At 46.0% G+C, this 21,253-nt stretch overlaps 1 protein-coding gene across 1 annotated transcript in view; it reads left to right on the forward strand.

Moving 5' to 3' along the window:
* Positions 1 to 21,253, forward strand: part of Dgkg (diacylglycerol kinase gamma) — a 198,541-nt gene that overhangs the window by 109,313 nt on the left and 67,975 nt on the right. The window contains exons 19-20 of the mRNA XM_059277313.1: positions 511 to 671; positions 8,128 to 8,192. Of these exons, the coding sequence (XP_059133296.1) occupies positions 511 to 671; positions 8,128 to 8,192 (226 nt within the window). The remainder of the gene's footprint in view (positions 1 to 510; positions 672 to 8,127; positions 8,193 to 21,253) is intronic.

The raw sequence follows: 21,253 nt of genomic DNA on the forward strand, positions 1-21,253 counted from the left end.
ATAGGTAGATATATAGATGGATGGATGGACAGATAGATAACAGATGGGGAGATGGGTGGATGATAGATACATATTGAGATATATGTAAACATGTGTTTGATCTCTATTCTACATATGAAAGAAAATAATACCTTTTCTAAAATGTAGACCTAAATAGGTCTAGCTTGTTTCACTTAACATGATAACCCTTGGTTCTATCCATTTCCTGCAAATGACATAACTTCATTCATCAGGTCACCTTTCTCTGGGGCTTGCTTCAGCTCCAGAGCCATGCCTGCCTCTAGCTAACACCTATTCCATCCATTGCTCTCGGGCTTTCAACTCACCTCCCCCCCCCAACTCTTGTTAGTTACTCCTTACTGTCCTCCCCTTCTCCCTGACTCAGAGAACATGAGTGTCTCCAGCCCAGAGACACCCAGAAGTCTTCTAGTCACAAATGCCTAAAGAGTCTCTTGCCCTGCATAAGCAACAACTTCACCCTGGTGGTACACTCCATGCCCTTGTCCACAGGTTACGAAGGGGGCAGCTTGACGAAGATCCTGAAGGAAATTGAACAGAGCCCCTTGGTGATGCTGGACCGTTGGTGTCTAGAGGTCATCCCCAGGGAAGAGATGGGGAATGGAGACCAGGTCCCATATAACATCATGAACAACTACTTCTCCATTGGTGTGGTAAGTTGCTCATTGATTGCTTTTTCTGAATGACCAAAAAGTGTCTATTGACCCTCTGGGCCCCGTTCTGTTTGTCCCTAGCCCTGACTTGAGTCTGAGCATCCTCAAATCTGACATAGCTGTGGCCACCCTGATCATAGCCATTCTACCCCTTGACGGTAGAAGAAATTCTTACCCCTAGACTTTTAACTAACAGAAGAAAAGACTGGAATTTTTCTTAAAATGTGTCTATCCTTCAGATAATATGAAACAATTAAAGGAAACAAATACCAAGAATTAAGGCCAGGAAGAATCCCTTGTGGGAGTGTGAGGATTTGAGAATTCTGGTCTGAGGAATGACCACAGGCCTCCGCCGGGCTTGGTAGACAACACTCAGACTCCTTTCCTCCTGCTCACACCCCTCCTCCCAGCCCTCCCACACACACTCCAAAGTGCTTCATCCACCCGTAGGAGGGTTCTCCTCCCTCTGGTCCTCAGGCTGTGTGCTCTGTATGTGGTGGGCTCATGCATTCCAGCCTTCACGACACTCCTTAATCCTGTTATACTGAAGGCTTAGGGCTCCTCCCAGCACCCCCGACCCATCTCCAGTCAGCCTTCAGTCTGAGCACCCTTCCTTTCTGCCTCCTGGTCTTTGGGATTGTTTTGGCCAATGTCATGTGCACATGAGACCCTCCAGGCCATCGTCTGATGCCAGATACCTACGCTTGTTTTTTCTTGTGCCTCTTTTGAGACTGTTGGTGATAATGGGGGTGGGGATGGAGATGGGGCCTAATAGATAGCTCAAAGAGATATCAGGTTTAAGGAAGAAGTTTTGCTTTTTAGTAAGGCTAAAACAACGCGAGAGAAGGGGACTAAAAAATAACCGTAGCTCACGTTTACAAAAGGAGTGAAGTGTTCCCACATTTGCGGTGTTTTTCTGTGTTGTTGGTCTCTGTTCTTCTGACGCATGGTAGAACACCGTTTCTTCCATTTTCTGAGTGAAGAAACAGGCTCAGATGAAGGCATTTGCCTTCACCTTCTCACTCCTACTCCAGCACCCTTTGCTATGGCTGAAGCAGGCAAGGCATTGTGGGTCCAGGGTAAGACGTTGTGAGTGTGGAGGTGATGCACTAGGAGTTCCTACATCTTAACTGGATTATGCCTCTCCCCAACCCCCAGATTCCCCACTTGTGGTAGAGGGACACTTTCCCAGGCCCTCTTTCAGGGCCATCTTCAGGGAAGGTATAGTCACACACACACACACACACACACACACACACACCTTTCTTATACTCAGATCCCTCTCCTTCTCTGCCCAGATATCTTCAGCTCCAGACAGGCGGGTGCCCTTGCCTCTGCCAGGCTCCCAGAGTATGGGCATCCCAGCATCAACCTTACCAAACCTTGCATCTCTTCCCTGCCATAATCATCATGCAACTTGCTGGTGTTGACTGAGTAGCTGTGGTGCACCCAGCCTGATTCTCCCACTGTCGGATTATCCTGTTGCCCGATGTGGTTGTTGCCCTTGTATGAGTGGAGCTAGGGATCAGCATACAGTGCTCTTAGCTGCCGGCCTCTGCACAGCCCCCTCCATCTTCACACAGCTACAGGCAACAGGAGTGAGGGAAGGTCTCCAAATCCAGTGGGAGCCGGCTCTGCGGCGCCCATCTTTAAAGGGAAATCCCGCCCTGCACCAGAGTCTGACTTGTAATTTGACTCCGTGGCTCTCAGCGAGGTCTGTGATTCTGCATGTTTAACCAGCCCCTGGAAGCATTCTGATGCTGATGTTCCTGTCTAAGGCCTCAGAGAGGGAGACAGCACAGAGCAGAACGTACAAAGGAAGTGGGTCTGGCACAGAGACATTAGAATTGAAGTAATGAAAGAGAGGGACATGAGAAAAGAGAGGATGCTGGCACCGTGAAAGCAGCCGGCCGGAACTGATTGCTGAGCAGCAGGATGGGCTAGGCTGCCCTGGAGCTTCCGGTTGGCAGGTTACAAGCATGGCTACCTTCAGAACCTTCAACACACCTTCGCTCTCTTAACCCAGCTCTGGCTGGAAGGAACACAGTTCCCATTGCCTGTCTGTCTCCACACAGTTGTCCTGTAGACAGCCTCCCCTCAACTAGATACCCAGGCCATAAATGTAAGAGCCAAGAATCATGGTTTAATGCATTCTTTCAGGAGGAAGGTGAGGGGCAGGGAGGAAAGGGGAGGAAGTCGTGAAGGAGGGAGGGAACTAAGGAGAGAAGAGGGTAGGAAGAAAAGAAGCTAATTGCCCTCCAAGGAAGCACAAACAGAAAACCATCACCCTCAGCGGCCAACATGTTTACCCACCTGCCCTAGGCTGGCCTGCAATATTCCAAGGATATCTTTTTCATAGTTCTTTTCATATACCTTTCGTTTGTGCATATTTATTGCCATATTGTAGATGAGCAAGGAGATGGGACTTTTTATCTCATTGATGTGCCCTTAGCTTTCTCGAGAGAATGTTTGCAGGGTATGTGTTCTCGATCTTTAAAAGCTGGGAGGTAAAAATCCTGAGAAAATAAGTACCTAACGCGAAACCCTGGCAGAGCCTGGGGCTGACATTTGCAGAAGGTCTTGCTTCCTATTTGACTTCCCAAACTTCGTGAGAGAAGTAGGTGTGTAAACCAAGCAGGTTCTACCTCCTATGATGCTTAAATATATAGGCAGACTCCCCTGGCAAAGAGATGCCTGCAGTGTCTGCCTCGCAGAAGGGCTTGCCATGCCCACTGAACAAATGGCTGCTGCCTTGCAACTATAAAACTGAAGGCCATGGTGCCCCTGGGTGCAAACAGAGGGTTGAGTAAGACAGACTCTCCTGGCCTGCCCTGGGAGTCACTGTGGCTCAGTGCTGCCGTATACCCACGCAGGAGCCCAAACCAATGAAGATTCAGCCATTTGGTTTTATCACCCTCCTATCTGCAAACATCCCCCGGGAAGAGGTCTTCAACAGAGTCATCCAGGACATCATTTCCTCTGACTTCTTTGGCTTCCTCCTCCCCGCTCTCTATTTTTGGAACAGCTGAAAGGTCGGGATGGCCAGGTGTCGGTGACAGGAAGTTAGGGACTAGGAAGTAATTCCTGGAGCTTGTGTAACTCGGAACTCTTCACAGGCTCTGCTTTCAGTGAGTCTTACCAGAGTGGGAAGCAGCTAATCCCTCGACTCAGCGAAACCTATTTTGGATGCCAGAGGCCCACCAGCCTACACGCCATTCTCCACCTTATTGATTGTTATTAGTGTTCCACAGTGGCAAGCCTCCTGTCCACTGGGGAAGGTGTCAACAAGACAGATACCTGCAAACTTGGATTCTCTCAGCACTGAGTTCTAATCTGTCATTGTGGGACTCACTGAGATATGACTTGGATATACCAGCCACATCTTTTCCACTCCCTAATCTGTCATAAATTTTAAAAACAATCCAAATTTCAAATAATCTGCCCTGTGGTCTTTCCTGTCTCTGTCTCCAGAAGTTGCTAGTATGACTTAACCCTGCACTGTCTAGGACGGCAAGCATAAGCCACATGTGGTTACTGTGTGCCTGAAATGCTTTGCCTAATTTAAGGTGTGTGTAAATGTTAAAAAACAAAACAAAACAAAACAAAAAAAACCACACATGTTTCAAAAAAATGAGATCTAAGGAAAAAATTTAAATATATCAATAATTTTTATATACAGAAATTATAAAATTTAGGGTATATTGGATTAATTAAAACATTCATAAATTAATTTCATCTGTCTCTTTTTACTTTTTTGTGTGGCTTCTAGAAACTTCTAAGTTACAAACATGCTATATTTCTAGTACACAGCACTGGCCTAGACATTCCAGTATCTCAGAGTCCAAATGACAGCAATTTATGTTTGAGAGAGAGCCAAAACCCTCCATCTAACCATGCGTTTGAGGTTTTGGCTGCAGAAAAACAGCCCTTGTCCATACTTCATCTCCCCTTCAGTCCATGCCCCATAGAACACTCACTGACTGGAGGCTGTCAGAAATACCATTGCTTCCACTGGCCTGCAATACCCACCACTCTCTCTAGAATGGAAGTGTGATTTTGCTGTAATCATCATCAGGAAAGTGTCTGAACCCATAAAATGAATATGCTATGGTCAGTGCTCAGCACAGAGCCTCTCAACAGAGTAAAAGCAAGCTTCGATTTTTTTCTCTATCCCCTAGGAGACAAACATGGTCAGAGTCCTTTACACTGTTTTTCCAAGACAGCTTAGCTCTCCCTTGCTGATTCATATATTTGTCAAGAGATTACACTGTCAGATTAGGAGTCACATGCTGAGCTAACAACATTGTAAATGTTGGCTTTTGGAATAAGAAGCTACACAAAACTTAGTAATGGAAAAACCAAGAGTGATGTGCTGTGGGGGTATTTGTACACTGGGTGAAGATGTATTGCTATGATTCATTTCATAAAGAGCTAAGTGGCCAATAGCTAGGCAGGAGGTTTAGATGGGACTTCCAGGCACAGAGAGAAAGTAGGAGGAGATAATCAAGGCACAGAGGAGACACCCATGAGACACAGGAGGGAGTCGGGCATACAGAATGAAAGAAAGGAAAAAAAAACACATGGCAAACCATAGATTAATAGAAATGGGTTAATTTAAGTTGTAAGAGCTACTTAAGAACAAGTCTAAGCTATAGGTTGAGCTTTCATAATTAATAAGAAGTCTCCATGTCATTATTTGAGAGCTGGCTGGACAGAGAAAGACTTGTTACAGTGATAAAGGCAGAGAGAAGAGTATCTGCAAATATCCTGGGAATTAAACCCAGGAGTCAGTCCCAGCTTTATTGGGGGTAATAGCAGTGGTGTACTGTAAATGGACATTTTCTGTCCCAACTACCTGTTCCTAAATACTCGGCAGCTGCTTCCCAAATTACCACACAGAGGCTTATATTAATAATAAATGCTCGGCCAATAGCTCAGGCTTACTACTAACTAGCTCTTACATTTAAATTAATCCACAATTCTTATCTATGTTTAAAAACGTGGCTTGGCACGTTTCCTCAGTATGGCATTCTCATCTTTCTTCTCCAAGTTTGCTGGCAACTCCCTGACTCTGCCCTTCCTCTTCCTAGAATTCTCCTAGTCTGACTCTCAAGCTCAAGCTCTTCCTGACCAGCTATCGGCCAATCAGCTTTTTATTAGTAAATGAGAGTAATATATATTCATAGTATAGAAAAGGATTCTTCCACCGCAGTGTACAAATCATGCCACACAAGATATGGATGTTTGCTTTGGGTTGTTTGTTTGGGGGTTGTTTTGTTTCTGACAGGAGAAAATCTGTCCTTCAAAGGAACACAGATGGAATGCTTACTGGAATTCTAGAAAATCATTTGATAAATGTCACATGTATCTTGTCAGGAATGTTCACAGAAACTTGTTGAAAGACAGACAGGGAGGTGGGCATGGTCTGGGCTAGGAAGAGCTGCTGCCCAGAGAAACTGAGTAGGCTGTGTGGGTCCAGAGGTGGGGGAGGGGCCCTCCCTGAGTTTTGACACCTTCCACCATGTGTCCACAAGGTGACTCTACCCAGACCTTCAGCTCTTGATGAGTCTGAAAACTACAAGAATAAGTCAATAGCAAAAATTTAACCGTTAAACTCTTGAGGAATGTTTACCAACCACAAAGTAAGCCTAGACCTGCCCTCCCAGATTTCACATGGTGGCTGTTGGCTGGGGTCACTCTTATCTCTAGTGAAAACTTCATCACATATAGTATATACCCCAAAAGCTTCTTCAGTGAAGGGCACTTGTCTCTCTTGATGCTAAAAACCAAGGTAAAAGTCAGCAGAGGAAAGTGCTCTGTTGTAGTTTCCTTATCAAGAGACAGGATATGCCCAGCATGGTGCCACACACCTTTAATCCCAGTGCAAGGGAGACAGAGGCAGGAGATATCTCTGAGTTTGAGTTTAACAGGGTCTACATAGTGAGCTCAAAGCCAGCCAGAATCATATGGTAAGAGCCTGTCTCAGAGAGAAAGAAAAGGGGGAAGGAAGGAAGGAAGGAAGGAAGGAAGGAAGGAAGGAAGGAAGGGAAAGGAAAGGAAGGAGGAGGCAGGGATTTAGAGAGAGAAGGAAGGAGAGAGGGAGGGAGGGAAGAAAAGAAGAGAGAATATACATTAGCTAAAAATCTGCTCCATGGAATTTTAAGGATCTTTCAGACACATAGTCTAGTAGATGTATTTTAAGGTTTTGGTTGGTTGAATGGTTTGGTTTGTTGAGATAACGTCCCACCTTGTAGTCCAGGCTATCCTTGATCCTCCTGCCCCAGTCTCCCACATACTCAGTCTACAGGCATGTGCCACTATGCCCAGAGATTTCTGTGTTTCACTGTCGCTGTTGAGCAAATCTAAATCAGCTCATTGTTTCTGGGATGCACCCTCTGCAACCCAGTCAGCCAATTTATTTCCAGGGTTCAGTGTCTGCCCCCACAGTGTTAGATGGGGACTGGGTGATAAGGAGACAGTACACACTCTTCTGTTGGAAAGTAGGCTCTGTAAGAAGTGCGGAAGGCTGGGTTTGAAGGAGAATTGAGTTCAGCGTTGGATCCTGTTCTGGACCACAGACCATGGAGCCCCCAGCATCTAAACCCTAGCCACAAGCATGAGCACTCACAAGATGGCTGTGACGAGAGTGTGAGATGCAGAGACTCGGGGCTGAGAGGTTCCAAAGTGAAGATGAGACACCCAGAAATGTAGTATCGTGAGAGCCTCATGGTGAGTTCTGAGGCACAGGTGGCCAACAGCGCAGCCAAACAGGGAGGTAGGACAAGGAAGTGTAAGGAAGGGATCGGAGATTCCTGCTGGCTTCGGAAGCAGTCCTGTGGACAGAATAATCAATAAGCAGAAGCTACTAAGCTTAATACACTTTTATTATCAGCGAAACTTGAGACACAGACAACAAAGGGTTAACACATAATGGCCTCTACCAGCATCATCTTGGGGTTTTGACAGGCGCTATGTTATGTAAGGTGTTATCGCTGCTGGAAGCTGGGTGAATGGGACACGAGAAATGTACTATTTTTGTAACTTCTCATGAGTCAAAAATATTCCCTCTTTTATGCCCCACCACCATCCCCACAGGCTTCTGGCTTCACCTGAGCAGAGACCCTCACTGTCCTGGGAGGGAAGAGTGGTGTTCCCTTCCCCCTAGAGCCTGCTCTTGCCTCAGTCTCCAAAGAGCTAAGGTCTCCGGCTGAACTGCGGCTGTTCACAGGGCCTGAGATACAGAGATAATTGCCGGGACCCCGAGGCAACCAACCAAGCTAAGCTCCTAAGAGGACTGAGTTTTGGCACCAGCTTACCCCTGGACGTGATGCTGAGCCGCTGTGACTTGGAGTCTCCGGAATTTGGGCATTCCGGGGGCACCTATGTGTCCCTTCCCACCACAGCTCATGGCCACAACCATTAACCAGGCTTCTGCCTTCTCTTCTTTTGTTTCCAGGATGCTTCCATTGCACACAGATTCCACATGATGAGAGAGAAACATCCTGAAAAATTCAACAGCAGGTAAGCGAGCATGCGAGCTGCTGGGGTGGCACCCCGCCCGGCAGGGACTGCCAGCCAGTGCGGCCTCCCACCTGCTACCACGGAAATGTCCTTGGCCTGCGTCGCCCGGGGACTTAGCTTTGCTGCCACGTTGCCGGAAGGAGGGTTTCCATTTCTAAGGAGAAAAAAATGTCAGAAACCTGCCGCGGCCTGGTTGCCCGTCCCCTCCCGTAAGAACTGAGCAGAGGGAGGCGTCTGGGGACGGCATGGGTGGCAAGCAGCCTGTCCTTGGCCACCTGGAACCCTTCCAGGGACTCAGAGGTTTCCCCTAAAAGCCCAGCTTCCCCCAGCAGCCCGGTCTTGGGGAGAGAAGGGCTCTGCTGGGGGTCTCAGATCCGGGGAGGTGCCAGCCTCCCTTGGACAGCAGAGGGCAGCAGCGAGGCCCCTGCAATGGCAGTAACCCCGGAGGGCACCGGGTGGCCTCGCATGGGAGCCCGCATGCCTGGAGATTGGGTTCAAACATAAAAGAAAGGAGAAAACCAGATCAGTTGCAAGCGACCCCAAACCTGTCTTGCAAAGCGAGTGGGATTTACCAGAACCTGAGATGTGACTGGCGTACAATCACCGTGGAGTGGTCCACTTTTTTCCTCTCTCTATGTTTTTGGCAAAGCCCCATCCAACTCTGTCCCCTGTTGTACTATTTCAAGATCATCATTGGATTCCACGCCTAGCCTCAGGCAGATGGAGAACGGTGGGGTAATAACCTGGACTTGATCTTTGAACGTAAAGGGATGGTCATGTATTTAGCCCACAGAATTCTCCTCAAAGCAGAAGTTAGAGTATTATTTGAGGACATTCACTTACAGCCCAGCTCCTGACTCCACAGCCCGGGAGCGTACCCAGGGCAAGGCTGGACACAGTGAAGTAATGTCAAAGCAGGAATCAGACCGCAGCTGAACTGCTTTAGGGCTGCATTCCGTCTCACTCAGACCCTGGGCCCACAACTCACTGCAAGCACGTGCTGCCAGCCCCTGATACTGTAGTCACAAACTGACATGCCATCCCTCCCCTCAGCCTTCCTCACTCCTGTACAAGTACACAATCACCATTCTTAAACCGCTGTACATACCTTATCACACCATTTACATTTAAGAGTCCTACTTACACTGGAAAAGTGGGAAAACTTGAAGATTTTTTTTTAAAGTCAAATATCAATGCATTAACGAGAAGAAAAGATGGCAGGCACAAAACCCAAGACCTGGCCCGGGTTGAGCTTGCGCTCTGAGCATGCGTGTAGAGTAGGCTCGGGTGGAAGGAGCTGGTGTAGGGGTCAGGGGAACCTCTCTCTCCCTCATGGAGGCTGCGAATTCCCCAGAGTCCAGACTTCCTCACACTAGGTCAGTTTGTATGTCAGTTTTGAAGCCTTTCTTGCTACTTCAAGTCTTTTTCCAAGGTGGCCTTGCACTCCACTACTGGGTCGGACAGGATGTAGGTGGTGGATGGCCTTTTTGAGAATAACTGCTTTGGGGTATTTTTCATTGTGTTCCAATCGGGGATCTGTTCATACAGGGCAAAACTTCTGTTTCAGCTCGTTTCTTCCTTGGTGTTCTAAAATGTTGTGTGTCTACATCTCCACATTCCCCTCTGTGTCTGAGGACCTGGGCTGGCACGTTGTCATTGTTACTGACCCTACCAGCGCCCAGCATAGTCCTCTTGGTGCCCGACAGCCCTTCCGTGTAGAAGTGGTGCTCATAAGGGAACAGAGGGCCACTCTTGATGACCCACGTAGGCTGAGTGAAGAGGTTTGCTGTGGCCACCTCAGGAGAGGACTCTGATTTGGACCTATTGGCAGGAGACTGCCTCTTTCCCACACAAATAGTATAAATTTCATCCTCATCCTCTTGTTCTTCCTCTCCAGAAAGAATCAAGCCCATCCCCTCTCTTCTCCCAGAAAGGCAGATGCTTGTCCCAGCAGAATAGCAGCCTCAAGACAGCTTTTTGAAAAACACTCCTGCCCATCCTACAGACTTTCAGGCTCTTCTTTACACAAATAACTCATGTGTATATGTCTGGAAAGATACCCTACGCCTGTGAAACCCATAGGTTCTATCCATCCATCCATCCATCCATCCATCCATCCATCCATCCATCCTTTCATTCACTCACTCACTTCCTCAGCAACATCTTTTGATAATATACTGCAGACCACACACCATTCTGTGGGGGTTTGGGACAGATGGCCCGTCACTCACTGCCCCCTGCTGGAAACAGTCTGCAAAGCAAGCATGCATACCAGTGTGTGAGAAGTGATGTGAGCAGAGAAGACCTAAGAGAACAAAAAGCAAGAGCTGGGAGCTGGGCAGGGAGAGTGTAGGTTTTTTTGTTTGTTTGTTTTTGTGTTAGTTTTTTGTGGGGTTTTTTGTTTGTTTGGTTTTTGTTGTTGTTGTGGGTTTTTTTTTTTGTTTGGTTTGGTTTTGGTTTTGGTTTTTCAAGACAGGGTTTCTCTGTATAGCTTTGTGTCACCACTGCCCGCCAGGGAGAATGTTTTAATGACAGGGATGACCTGCCCGGGTTAGAGAAATCAAGAATATATTTTACAACTTAATTAAAAAAAAAAAAAACCAGAAGGGCCATCCCCAGAGAAGGAATGAGAAGCATCGGAAGATGGAGCGTGAGAGCACAGTGTCCTGGGGAAGAAGCAGCCCTCCCTCCATGCAGCTGTTGCATGGTCTCTTGCCATGGAAAGGAAGGTGTCTCCCTCGTTTTAGAGAATAAGGAAGTAGAAGACGAAGTTTCTTCCTATTCCAAAAGTTGAGACTGAACAGAGAGTGTCAGGAAAACCACATTATTAAGTCCAACTAGAATGACAGATCTGTGTGTGGGGTGTGGGGTGGATCATAATATGGACCCGGAGTGTCAAGTATGGAGGAATTCGTCACGACCTGCAGAATTTTTTTCCTTCTCACTCCCCAAATCCCATTTACAGGGCAGCTCCTAGATTTGGTGGGGTTCAAGCCTCGTGTTTCACCTGGCAGAGAAGACAGGCGTATGGATTTGAATTTACATCTGTGTGCTTGCCTGAGAAGTGAAGTTGTTCAGAGGGAGCCCCTGTTTTCCAAAGCCACCGGCCGTTTCCTCTGGAGAACTTCGGGTCTTCCATCTCGCTTGCTTGCCTGCCTGTCTCCAAAACACCCAGGAGTATTCAGTCTGTCCGCCGAGAGGCTGGCAAGCAGTTTTCTCTAGGCTTCCGTATTTAGCATTCGAGATGGTTTTAAAGAGGCAGGTGGCTGTTGCCATGGTTACCTCCATTACACCAGCAGCTAAACTTAGGAAGGGCCACAAGGGATAGGAAAAAAAGCCTGGTACCTAGGATTTGAAAATGTAAACGATATTATCAAACAAAGCTTCATTTTACTGGGCTGAACTTAAGTTCTTCAAAGCGCGGTTGCTGCTTGGCTGCAAGCCTTTAGCATTAATGCCTAAGACTGGCCCCTCAGGGATAGATAACCTTGAGGCTAAATATAGGGAGTTGTAATTGGTCTGTTGGTTTGGTTTTGTTTTCAACAACAGAGGGATAGTGAGGGCTGGACTTGCCCAGGAAACCTGAACTTTCACATTGCTAGTCTGCTTGGGAGCTATTCTAGTAATTCTTAACACAAGGCTCCAAAGGCTTTGTGGGTTTGGAGACAATTTGAAATTGTACCAAAAATACTCATGTGTGGAGTGTGTGTGTGTGTGTGTGTGTGTGTGTGTGTGTGTGTGTGTGTATCCTAAGAGACATCAAATTATGACTCAATTGTTGAGGTTTCTTAATTCTTCCTCCAGTGATCTCTCTATACTAGTTGTTGCCAGGGAAAGTGGTAGTTTTATGAAGCCAGTGTTCTCTCCAGTGGGATAACTTTGTTAGTGGAACACAAGCCAGACCCAAGGAGGTGGTGGTGTGAGCTATCTCAGTCAAGCTAGGCCCCTCCTTCCACCTAGTTATTGGTGTGTTTACTATTTGTCCCTGATTTAGCAATGTTAGGAAAATTATTGTCACACTGTCTGCATAAAGGACACAGAGTTTTAGCTCTACTGAAATTCTAATATGTTAGAAAATGTTCTGGTGTAAGTGAGACATGCTCACTGACTTTAAGAAATTCATACTTGGTTGGGGATTTAGCTCAGTGGTAGAGCACTTGCCTAGCAAGCGCAAGGCCCTGGATTTGGTCCTCAGCTCTGGAAAAAAAAGAAAAGAAAGAAAGAAATTCATACTCTAGCCAGGCATGGTGGCACATGCCCTTAATCCCAGCATTCGGGAGACAGAGACATGTGGGTCTCTGAGTTTGAAGCCAGCCTGATCTATGAGTTCCAGAACAGCCAGGGTTCTGTAAAACAAAAGGAAAGATATTCGTAGTCTAGCAAAGAAGGAAAAATAATCCTCAAGATTTGTTTACAAAATTATCTTTGAACAAAAGGAATTTACATTTAGTAAGCCATTGGAAGTCCATTCATAAGTAGATTGTGTTTCGATTATGGAATTCAAAACTAAAATAATTATGATACATTTTGAGCTCCTGTTAGACACCAAGTAGTTAACTAGGTATTTTATAATATAGTAAACGATTTAACTCTCAACCTTACAACACAAGTGTTGTCATTTTTGAATTGTGATTCTGTGTGATGAGGGAGCAGCCTGGGAGAAAGTGATAGACAATCTTTTAAGCAGCGAGCTTGATTTCTAAACTACCTCTAAACTCCAGAGTTCAAGCCCTGACATCTCATCCTCATTTGTACAGATCACTGTTCCAGTGTTTCCAAAGCCTTCTCCTAGGTGCTTTATACATGATCCCACTTGGTGTTCATTATAATATATAAGGGAAGTGCTCTCGTTCCCATTTTAGAGACAAAGAAACCAAGGCTAAGGATGATGGTGACATTGTGTGCTTATCCACCTTTGTGAATTGTCTCTGTGGGAAAAAAAAATATATACTCTTCTTGGCTTAGGAAAGGAGTACAGGCACATTACCTCTTTTGATTTTTTGAGACAGGGTTTCTCTGTGTAGCTTTGCGCCTTTTCCTGGATCTCACTCTGTAGACCAGGCTGGCCTCGAACTCACAAAGATCCACCTGCCTCTGCCTCCCGAGTGCTGGGATTAGAGGCGTGCGCCACCACCGCCCGGCACCCATCACCCCTTTTTATCTCCTATAATCTAAGTCTTCTCCCTGTTCCACTGTCCACAGCAAGGAGCAAGACTGGCCATGGGATTTGTATGACCCTGGGCAAAATTAAAACATACAGTCCCTTGTTTAAGAACGATTAAGAAGTTTGTGAGCAAGCAATGAACTAAACCAAGAGCCCTTCTAAGTGCAGGGCCTGGAATAACTACATAGATCTTACGCCTATGAGGTGGCCGTGGCAAGAGAGATGAAATCATTAAAAGGCACATTGGTCCAGATCACAGAGTAGACAAAAGAGGAAAAAGAGCAAAGAAGATTTGAACTCAGGAGGACAGCAATTCTCAATTTTTTAAAGGGGTCGTGGTCAGGGTTCACAGATGAGAAAAGAACCCTGCCCAGGCCTTCTGGGTAGCCAACCACAGTCCTGGCAAATTTTCCAGACTATGTCTGTGAAGTTTTGTGTATCTGAAATCTATTCCTTAAAGACACCCAATGCCGCTGTCAGTGAGCATCCAGATAGAGTCTCACTGCGGAGGTTTTCATTCGCGCTTGGGAACTCTGAGCACAGGAGGAATGTGTCACATAAACCTGCTGAGTGTCATCCACTTGAGCATGTCTCTCAGCAACTGAGACTGGAGTTATTTCCTGTCAGGCCCTTCAAAGGGCTCACATCAGTGCTGCCAGTGGCTGACCACCTTTCCTAAAAGCCCTCGGGTAGTTAGCAGGGTCTGGAGTGTCGGCTTCCCTGGATCCAGGACCAGGGAGCTGACGAGAGGTTCCCCCGAAACCTTAGTGTAGCTTGAGTCTTTCAAAGGTTAGAACATACATTGCAAAGAACTAAGTGCCTGGTAGATATTTATAGAAGGAGGCAACAGGGCTTAGCCCAAGCTGGCATCAGAATCTGGCTCTGCTGCTTACCGGCTGTGTGACCTTGGGCAAGAAAGTTAATCTCTTTAATCCTTTGCTTCCTCCCTTGAAAGTCGCAAGGTTGCTAGAAGCAGTGGTGAAGTCCTTCTGTGGTGCACAGTTCGAGTTCAACGATATTTGCTGTTGAACGTCATTAGCCGGTAAACCTGAGGACTAAGTATGCCATAAATCACCGATAAGTATTGACAACGAATGAGTATCTTTGATGGAGTACCAAGTGAGGTGCGCATCTCGTGCGATCTTTATTATATAGACAGTATCCTCAAACTGAGAAGTTGGGGGAAACTAAAAATTGTATAAAATCTGACCACTGGGAAGACAGTGTTGATTCAGCAGGGTTGGATTGAGTTGGATCGAGCTCTCCTGGATTAGAGTTGTGGAGAAAAATTCCTTCCATGAGGCAGAGTTTGGGGTCTGAGTAGCAGACATTCCAAGACCAAAAGCTGAAGGCTGGGTTAAGGTAGGGAGTCAAGACTCCAAGCCAGACATGGCAGTGGGAGGAGCAGGCTGGGGGAGGGGGAGGGGAGGGTGCAGGACAGATGCCAGGTGCTCCTGGAATGCTTGGTGCTCACCAGCTGAGGCCATGAAGAACACAGCTGGTGGAGAGGCAGGTGGCCCAGGCAGTCAGATGCTCATCAATGATGCTCGTTCTCCTCACTCCCACCTCTCCCCTTCCCCACTCCCCAGCTGAACACTGAGATGGTAGGTGGGGGCACAACACAGACTAACACATTCCGTGCACCCGTTCTGAAAGTGCAAATGCCCCGCATTTACACCACTCACATCATGAACTCCTTTATCTAAAAATGAAACCATTCTGTCATTCTTTCGGGAACCCTGTGAATATCCCCACATTGCAGTCTACCCATTTGGCTTTAACAGCAGCAAACGTGAATTCAAACTCCCGGCAGTGAGAGTCCAGTGCCCTGAATTGGCCTTTGCCTCCTCCCCAATATTCAGGACCTCAAGAGAGGTACTCAGCGGGCCAAACTGTCTGCTCCTGTTTCCCCCCATATGTAAGATGTTGTTTTCAAATATTTAGAATCTGGAAAAGCCCCACATGAAGTTGGTTGTGGTGTTTTCTATTTTTATTCTTACTCCTGTGGGTATTCTGTAAAGGAAATAAAACCCTTACAGTACGTTCCATCTTTAAAGCCAGCTATGGTCAATGGGGTCTTTTTCTAACTATATCCCTCTGGTGACCTTTCCTGTGCTTCTCCACTACACTTACAAGGACCCTGAGACACACTGAACCATTCAAAGCTCCCAATCTCCCCCATGGCAAGGTCAACAGACTGGCAGCTTGTATCCCAGTCAGAAGTCTCGATTCCTCTTTGCCGTGTAACCTACCATGGTCACAGTTCTGGGGTTAGAGCACTGACATCTTCAGCATTATTCTGCCTACTGCACATCTGTGGCCTTCGGGGAGCATTCTGAGATCTCAGTAGAGAAGTGTATCTAAAATGCTTACCGTGGAGTCTGGTACAACAACCGTAGCTGCTCTTTTTAGAAATGTTCTCACTACCAGGGTAGACCCTGTAGCAGATGGAGGTCATGTGGGCTGACTCAGAACCCTTGATTCTCTGAGCTGGATGGGTAGACATCTGGTGGTCTCACAGTGAGTCATCAGGCTCGAAACGTTTGGCACATGCTTTCTTTTGATTTAAAACAATCTTCAACAAAATATCAACCTATTTTTCATCATACACTTCAGTAAGATATCACACAGTGTTTTCTATAGCACCTTGTGTTATTAGTGCAAATCATTTGGAAAGCAAACAAACACTAAAGGGAAAGAAATCACTGCTCAGACATACTTGCAGCATGCTGGTGCATTTTCACAGCTCATTTGACAGACATGTCATGAAACTCAGGTGGTACCTGTTTTTAGAAAGTTGAATGAACTACTTTCTAAATATTTTTCTTTAGACAAACAGTTCAAGCACACTGTAGAAAAATAAATCATGCCATTTCCATCCCAGGAAATCCGATGCTCTCCTCATCTACTTCCTCTCAGCATTTTCCCTGTGCAGCTTGATTTCCTTGAGACCCCACTGTATGTACTGATTTAAAACATTATTACATTATTACAGTGGCAATAAATGTTATCTCAGAAGCACTTACAGGCTGTGAAAGGAAAATTGTGAAAAGCAGATGATCAGAGTAAGTTTATCCAAAGTGGGGATTTGATTAATATTTTTCAATTAAAAAAATCACAATTGTTTTGTTGAGACGATATGAGAGCTTTAGAGATATTATTCAAGTCCCTTTGCAATTGAAGTAATTCTCTGGCATGCTGTGCAGTTCTTCTTCTGTGAAGAATAAATAAAAGCTGAAAAGGTCTTAATTCTCTCGGTTCCAGGCCCTCTGTGGTTTTGCTGTGTCTCAGGAGGACCCATTTCTGTTTATTCATCAGGGGCAGTAAGAGGTTGCTGTCCAAACCACACAGTGGTCAACTTTTTTAGTATGAGTGACCATGAGAGCATGTAGTAAGTGCTCAGGAGATGGTCTGCTGGACTCAATAGTAGCCATCGCTGTGGAGGACTCTGGAACACATTGTTTTAACTGACATGGTTGTCCAAGTGTAAGACAAATGTTGTCAACTCATTTTACAGAGAAATCTGAAGGTCAGAAGAAGTACCATAGTAGTGACCATACTAGTCAAGGGGAATAGGGGAAGGTTCCCAAGACCTACTAGTCTAGGGGAATAGGAGAAGGTTCCCAAGACCTACTAGTCAAGGGGAATAGGGGAAGGTTCCCAAGACCTACTACCCACAGGGAATGGGGGAAGGTTCCCAAGACCTACTAGTCAAGTCACAGTGAATAGGGGAAGGTGCCCAAGACCTACTAGTCAAGGGGAATGGGGAAAGTGCCCAAGACCTACTAGTCAAGGGGAATAGGGGAAGGTTCCCAAGACCTACTACCCAAGGGAAAGGTTCCCAAGACCTACTACTCAAGGGGTAGGGTGAGGGTGTTATGCATTAAAACCATGCCTGTCTAATTTCACAACCTCATAAGTCTGACCACTCTTCTATGATTCCATGTACCCAGTTTGCCAGTGTGGCCAGCCAAGAAAAGCAGTCAAAACAGAGCACAGAGATGCCCCAGAGCCCACTAAAGGACTGTATGAAAACCATAACAAAGCACACTCATTTCCCTAGAGAGAACCAATGGGTGCATTGAGAATGGGCTTCAAGGAAAGGGTTCACAACAGGAAACTCTTCATCTCAGCTCAAGAGACAGTGGGAGGGCAGAAGGAGGGCTTGCTATTTGGGGTAGGAAGACAAAACTTTTGGTCTAGAGCCATACCAAAGCCTGAAATGAGATACTGAGAAAAGCTGTGGAATCTCTTGCAAGCATTCTCAAAAGCAGAGTTCTTGATTCATCTGGGATGATAAACACATCATTCTCTTCTCAGCCCGGGGGTATGTTCACTGCACCATCAAGCCATACCACATGGGAGTCCCTCCCAACACACTGGGACTGGCTAGCGTGTCATGGCCAAGACCTCTCCCATCTTGTCCTGCTTAACTGTCCTTTCAAGCCATCCTGCTGCCCTCCCCCTCAGCCCCACCCGAAAGCTGCCCACTTGTCTCCTTGACACGATGAGGTTGTGATCTGGTGTCACCGCACCAAGAGTCTCCTGCCAGAGCCCACGTTCCATTTCATAGGACCTTAAGCTCTCCTGCTTTTTACACTAAATTCTTTCTCCCCAAGCATCAGTGCCACCTCCTTGTTGTCACACTCTCTGTATCTCACCTTCCTGCTACACCTGCCCTCATCCTCTTCTCCTCGGCTAGTATGACATCTCCTCTTGTGGCCTAACCATCACCTAATGTTTCAAAGGACTACCCTAGTGTCCCAAGCACTCCCTCCCTGACCAGCTCCAGCCCTGGCCCCCAAATTTGTACTTGATTTTCTCTTAGAATCTATCTAGAAAGCTTTTGACACATTTTCTCTCACGTTCATTGTCCTCTTTAAAGTATATAGTTTATTATCGGGGGATGAAATTGCTCATTGCACCAACTCATTTAGCCATTTTTAGCTCAGAATGGTCTCACCTTATTTGGGACCCACTGAACTTACACTGGAAAGGTAGCATGTTCCTACTCAGCCAAAATGCATTGGGTGCCCAGTAATATTTTGTGATAGCTAATATTCTAGGGTGGGAAGGATGGACTACTACATCCTCCTCTTGCCTAGACCCCTTCGGTCTGCATGCACATGGAAAGACCATCTACATCTTGTGTCCTAGGGCTGCTGTGAAAACTGTCACCTGTAGGTGACTTGAAATAGCAGGGATTTACTCTCTGAAATCTGAGATTGAGGTATCACCAAAGTTAGCTTCTCCCCTAGGCTTAAAGAGCATGCATTCTGACTCTCTCCTTCTGCTAGATGCCAGAACTCCTTGGCAGCCCCTGGCTTATAGAAGCATCCTTCCAGTCTTCTTCCTTGATTGGCACATGGCACACTTCCTGTTTGCCTCTAGCTCTGTCCAAATATTCCACTTCTTCTAATGTCACCAGTCATTGAATTGGATCCACCTTAATCTTAGACAGCCTCGTCTTCACATCTCCAAGATCCTGTTTCCAAATAAGGTCTCATTCATCATGAGGAGAGTTAGGACTTCAATGTATCGTTTATCCAGTGTGAACCACAGCACTAACCCTCTCCAAACCCTCACACTCAAGAAAGACAATTACCAGCATCATGATGAACTTTGTTTTAACAGAGTCAGGAACATTGGGGTGACAGAAGCAGCTAGCTTCAAAAGTGGGGCTAGGCTTCAAAAAGAAGGTCAGGAGGGAGCATTTGGGATAGAAAGGAGACTCCAGCAAGGAGAGACGGCATCAGGTGAGCGAGGAAGGAGGAGGGGAACAGCCCGGGCAAAGAGCAAGTGTGAGAATATCCTGGGTGCAAAAGTAAAGGCAAGAGACTACACAGGAGGAGGAATGCAGGTGTGAGGCACCTCCGGGAGCTCGGTGTCTGTACAGGTATTTGTACTTTATCTACAAGGCGGGTGGAGGAACTGAAAGTGTACTCAGTCACAAAAGGAATGGAGTGATGACTTACTCTCAAGGTTTACAGAGTAATATCTGCAAGGCTCCTGTAGCTCCTGTAGTTAGTGTAGATGGCACTAACTGGGCTCAGTGAGTTATAGAAGATGGAGAGGTGGAGGTGAACTTTGGAGGGGGGATATGGAACAGATACCTGGGAGAAGTTGGAGGAGGAGACTGGAGGAGATATGATCAAAATACCTGTATATATACGTGAAACTCGAAGAAAAATAAAAATACATTTTGAAATTCAAAGCTTCTAGAAACGCTGTGACCGATGAGCATTGAGCCTTGCTCAAGCATCAAAGTAGTGTGAGAGTGACATCAGACACAAGTGGAGAGAGAGAGGAGGACACCCAACTCTGCTAATCTGGGGGAGTTGATAGTTACCAGGGCTAGGAAAACATGGAAACCAAACATAGGACTTTCTCTCCTACCTTGACCTTTAAACTTACTGATTGGCCATGGAAGTAGAGGATCATATTGGGGGCAAGATCCGTACATTATTCTTCCTTACTAGCATAATTTCAGATTTTTACTTGCAGAAGTCAACTTAGGTGGCTTTTAAATGGTGTGTGTGTGTGTGTGTGTGTGTGTGTGTGTGTGTGTGTGTGTGTTAGCTCTGGAGAAGAAAAGAATGTCGGGATTCATTAGCCATCTATCTGTTTTACTTGACCAGCTAGAACTTTGGAGAATTATGATTCATTTCAAAGGATTTTTGCCATGTAACGGAACCCATCTTTATATTTAGAGCTTATCTGATTAGTGCATTTATTCTAATTTATTTCTTTAAACTATCTTCACAGTTGTGCTTATTTTGTTAAAAAGAAATTGAAGTACAAAATGAAAGGGTAGTGTTCTTGAGAAAGAGTCAGGTGATTTAGCTTCATTCCTCATTTAAATAAACGTTTCTTAAAGAAAATTCTTAGCCCTCTTACTACTTGACCAAAGGAAACTTTGGAAGCAGCCGCTCCTCGAGTCTTCAGTGAAATAAGCTGTCTATCAAGGAATCTTGAGAAAAGGGCTTTCCGACTCTGCTCTCAGGCCATGTGGCCCCAATATGATATAGAGACACAAATCTCTGAATTCTCTTGGATTCAACATACAAGGAGCTGAATGTCGGCCCTCGCCTTGCCTCTTCTGTCCTGTGAGCCATTGGAAAGTGACTCACTTCTCTGATTCTTAGTGTTCAAGTGTATAAACAGAAATTACAACCATCTTACAAGGTGCACAGAGAAATCACACTAGATCGATAAATACATTTGAAGTGATTACTGTTGTTTACTGGAGGAATTAGCAAGGAAGCCATTATAGCTGATGTCTGCCGATTCTTCAGAGACAGTAAGATTCTAACAAAAATGCATTGTGCTGCGGCTCTCATCTGTAATAACCTTAGCTTTGGACATGACTGTAGCTTTCAGCCTCCTTCGTGACACAAGCATCCCCTCCATTAGCACTCTGTAGAGTGTCGTTAGATCTCCGCTTTGAAGCCGGTAGGAGTGTTTAAATTCTGGGGTTGGGGGGGGGGGTCCCATCACTTCACTCTTTACAAAGAGAGCATTTCCTGATCTTCTGATGCTCTTCAGTAAAAGAAAGGCTCTCCTAACCCCAAGAATGCACTTCATAGCCTGCAACTGCTCAAGTGTCAGGGCCTTATGCCGTCACTGATATTTGTGTTGACTGAACACACACTTAGGGAGAAATACCTCTCTCTCTAGTAACAAGACATTTCTATTCTGTTCAATAGAGAACTCCTTTAATCTTGAGAGTGGGCCTTTTTGGAAAACATTTTAAAGTGCCAATCAAGCCAAGTACCTTACATTGCCTTTGAACTCAATGTGCTGAGAGTATGTTGGCAGTCTCCAGCTTTGAGCTACCAAAGGGCACAAGGTAATGAGAAGATAAATTAAAATCTCAAACTGTTGATTTCAGTGAAGC

Source organism: Peromyscus eremicus, chromosome 12, assembly GCF_949786415.1.
Source record: "Peromyscus eremicus chromosome 12, PerEre_H2_v1, whole genome shotgun sequence".
NCBI lineage: Eukaryota > Metazoa > Chordata > Mammalia > Rodentia > Cricetidae > Peromyscus > Peromyscus eremicus.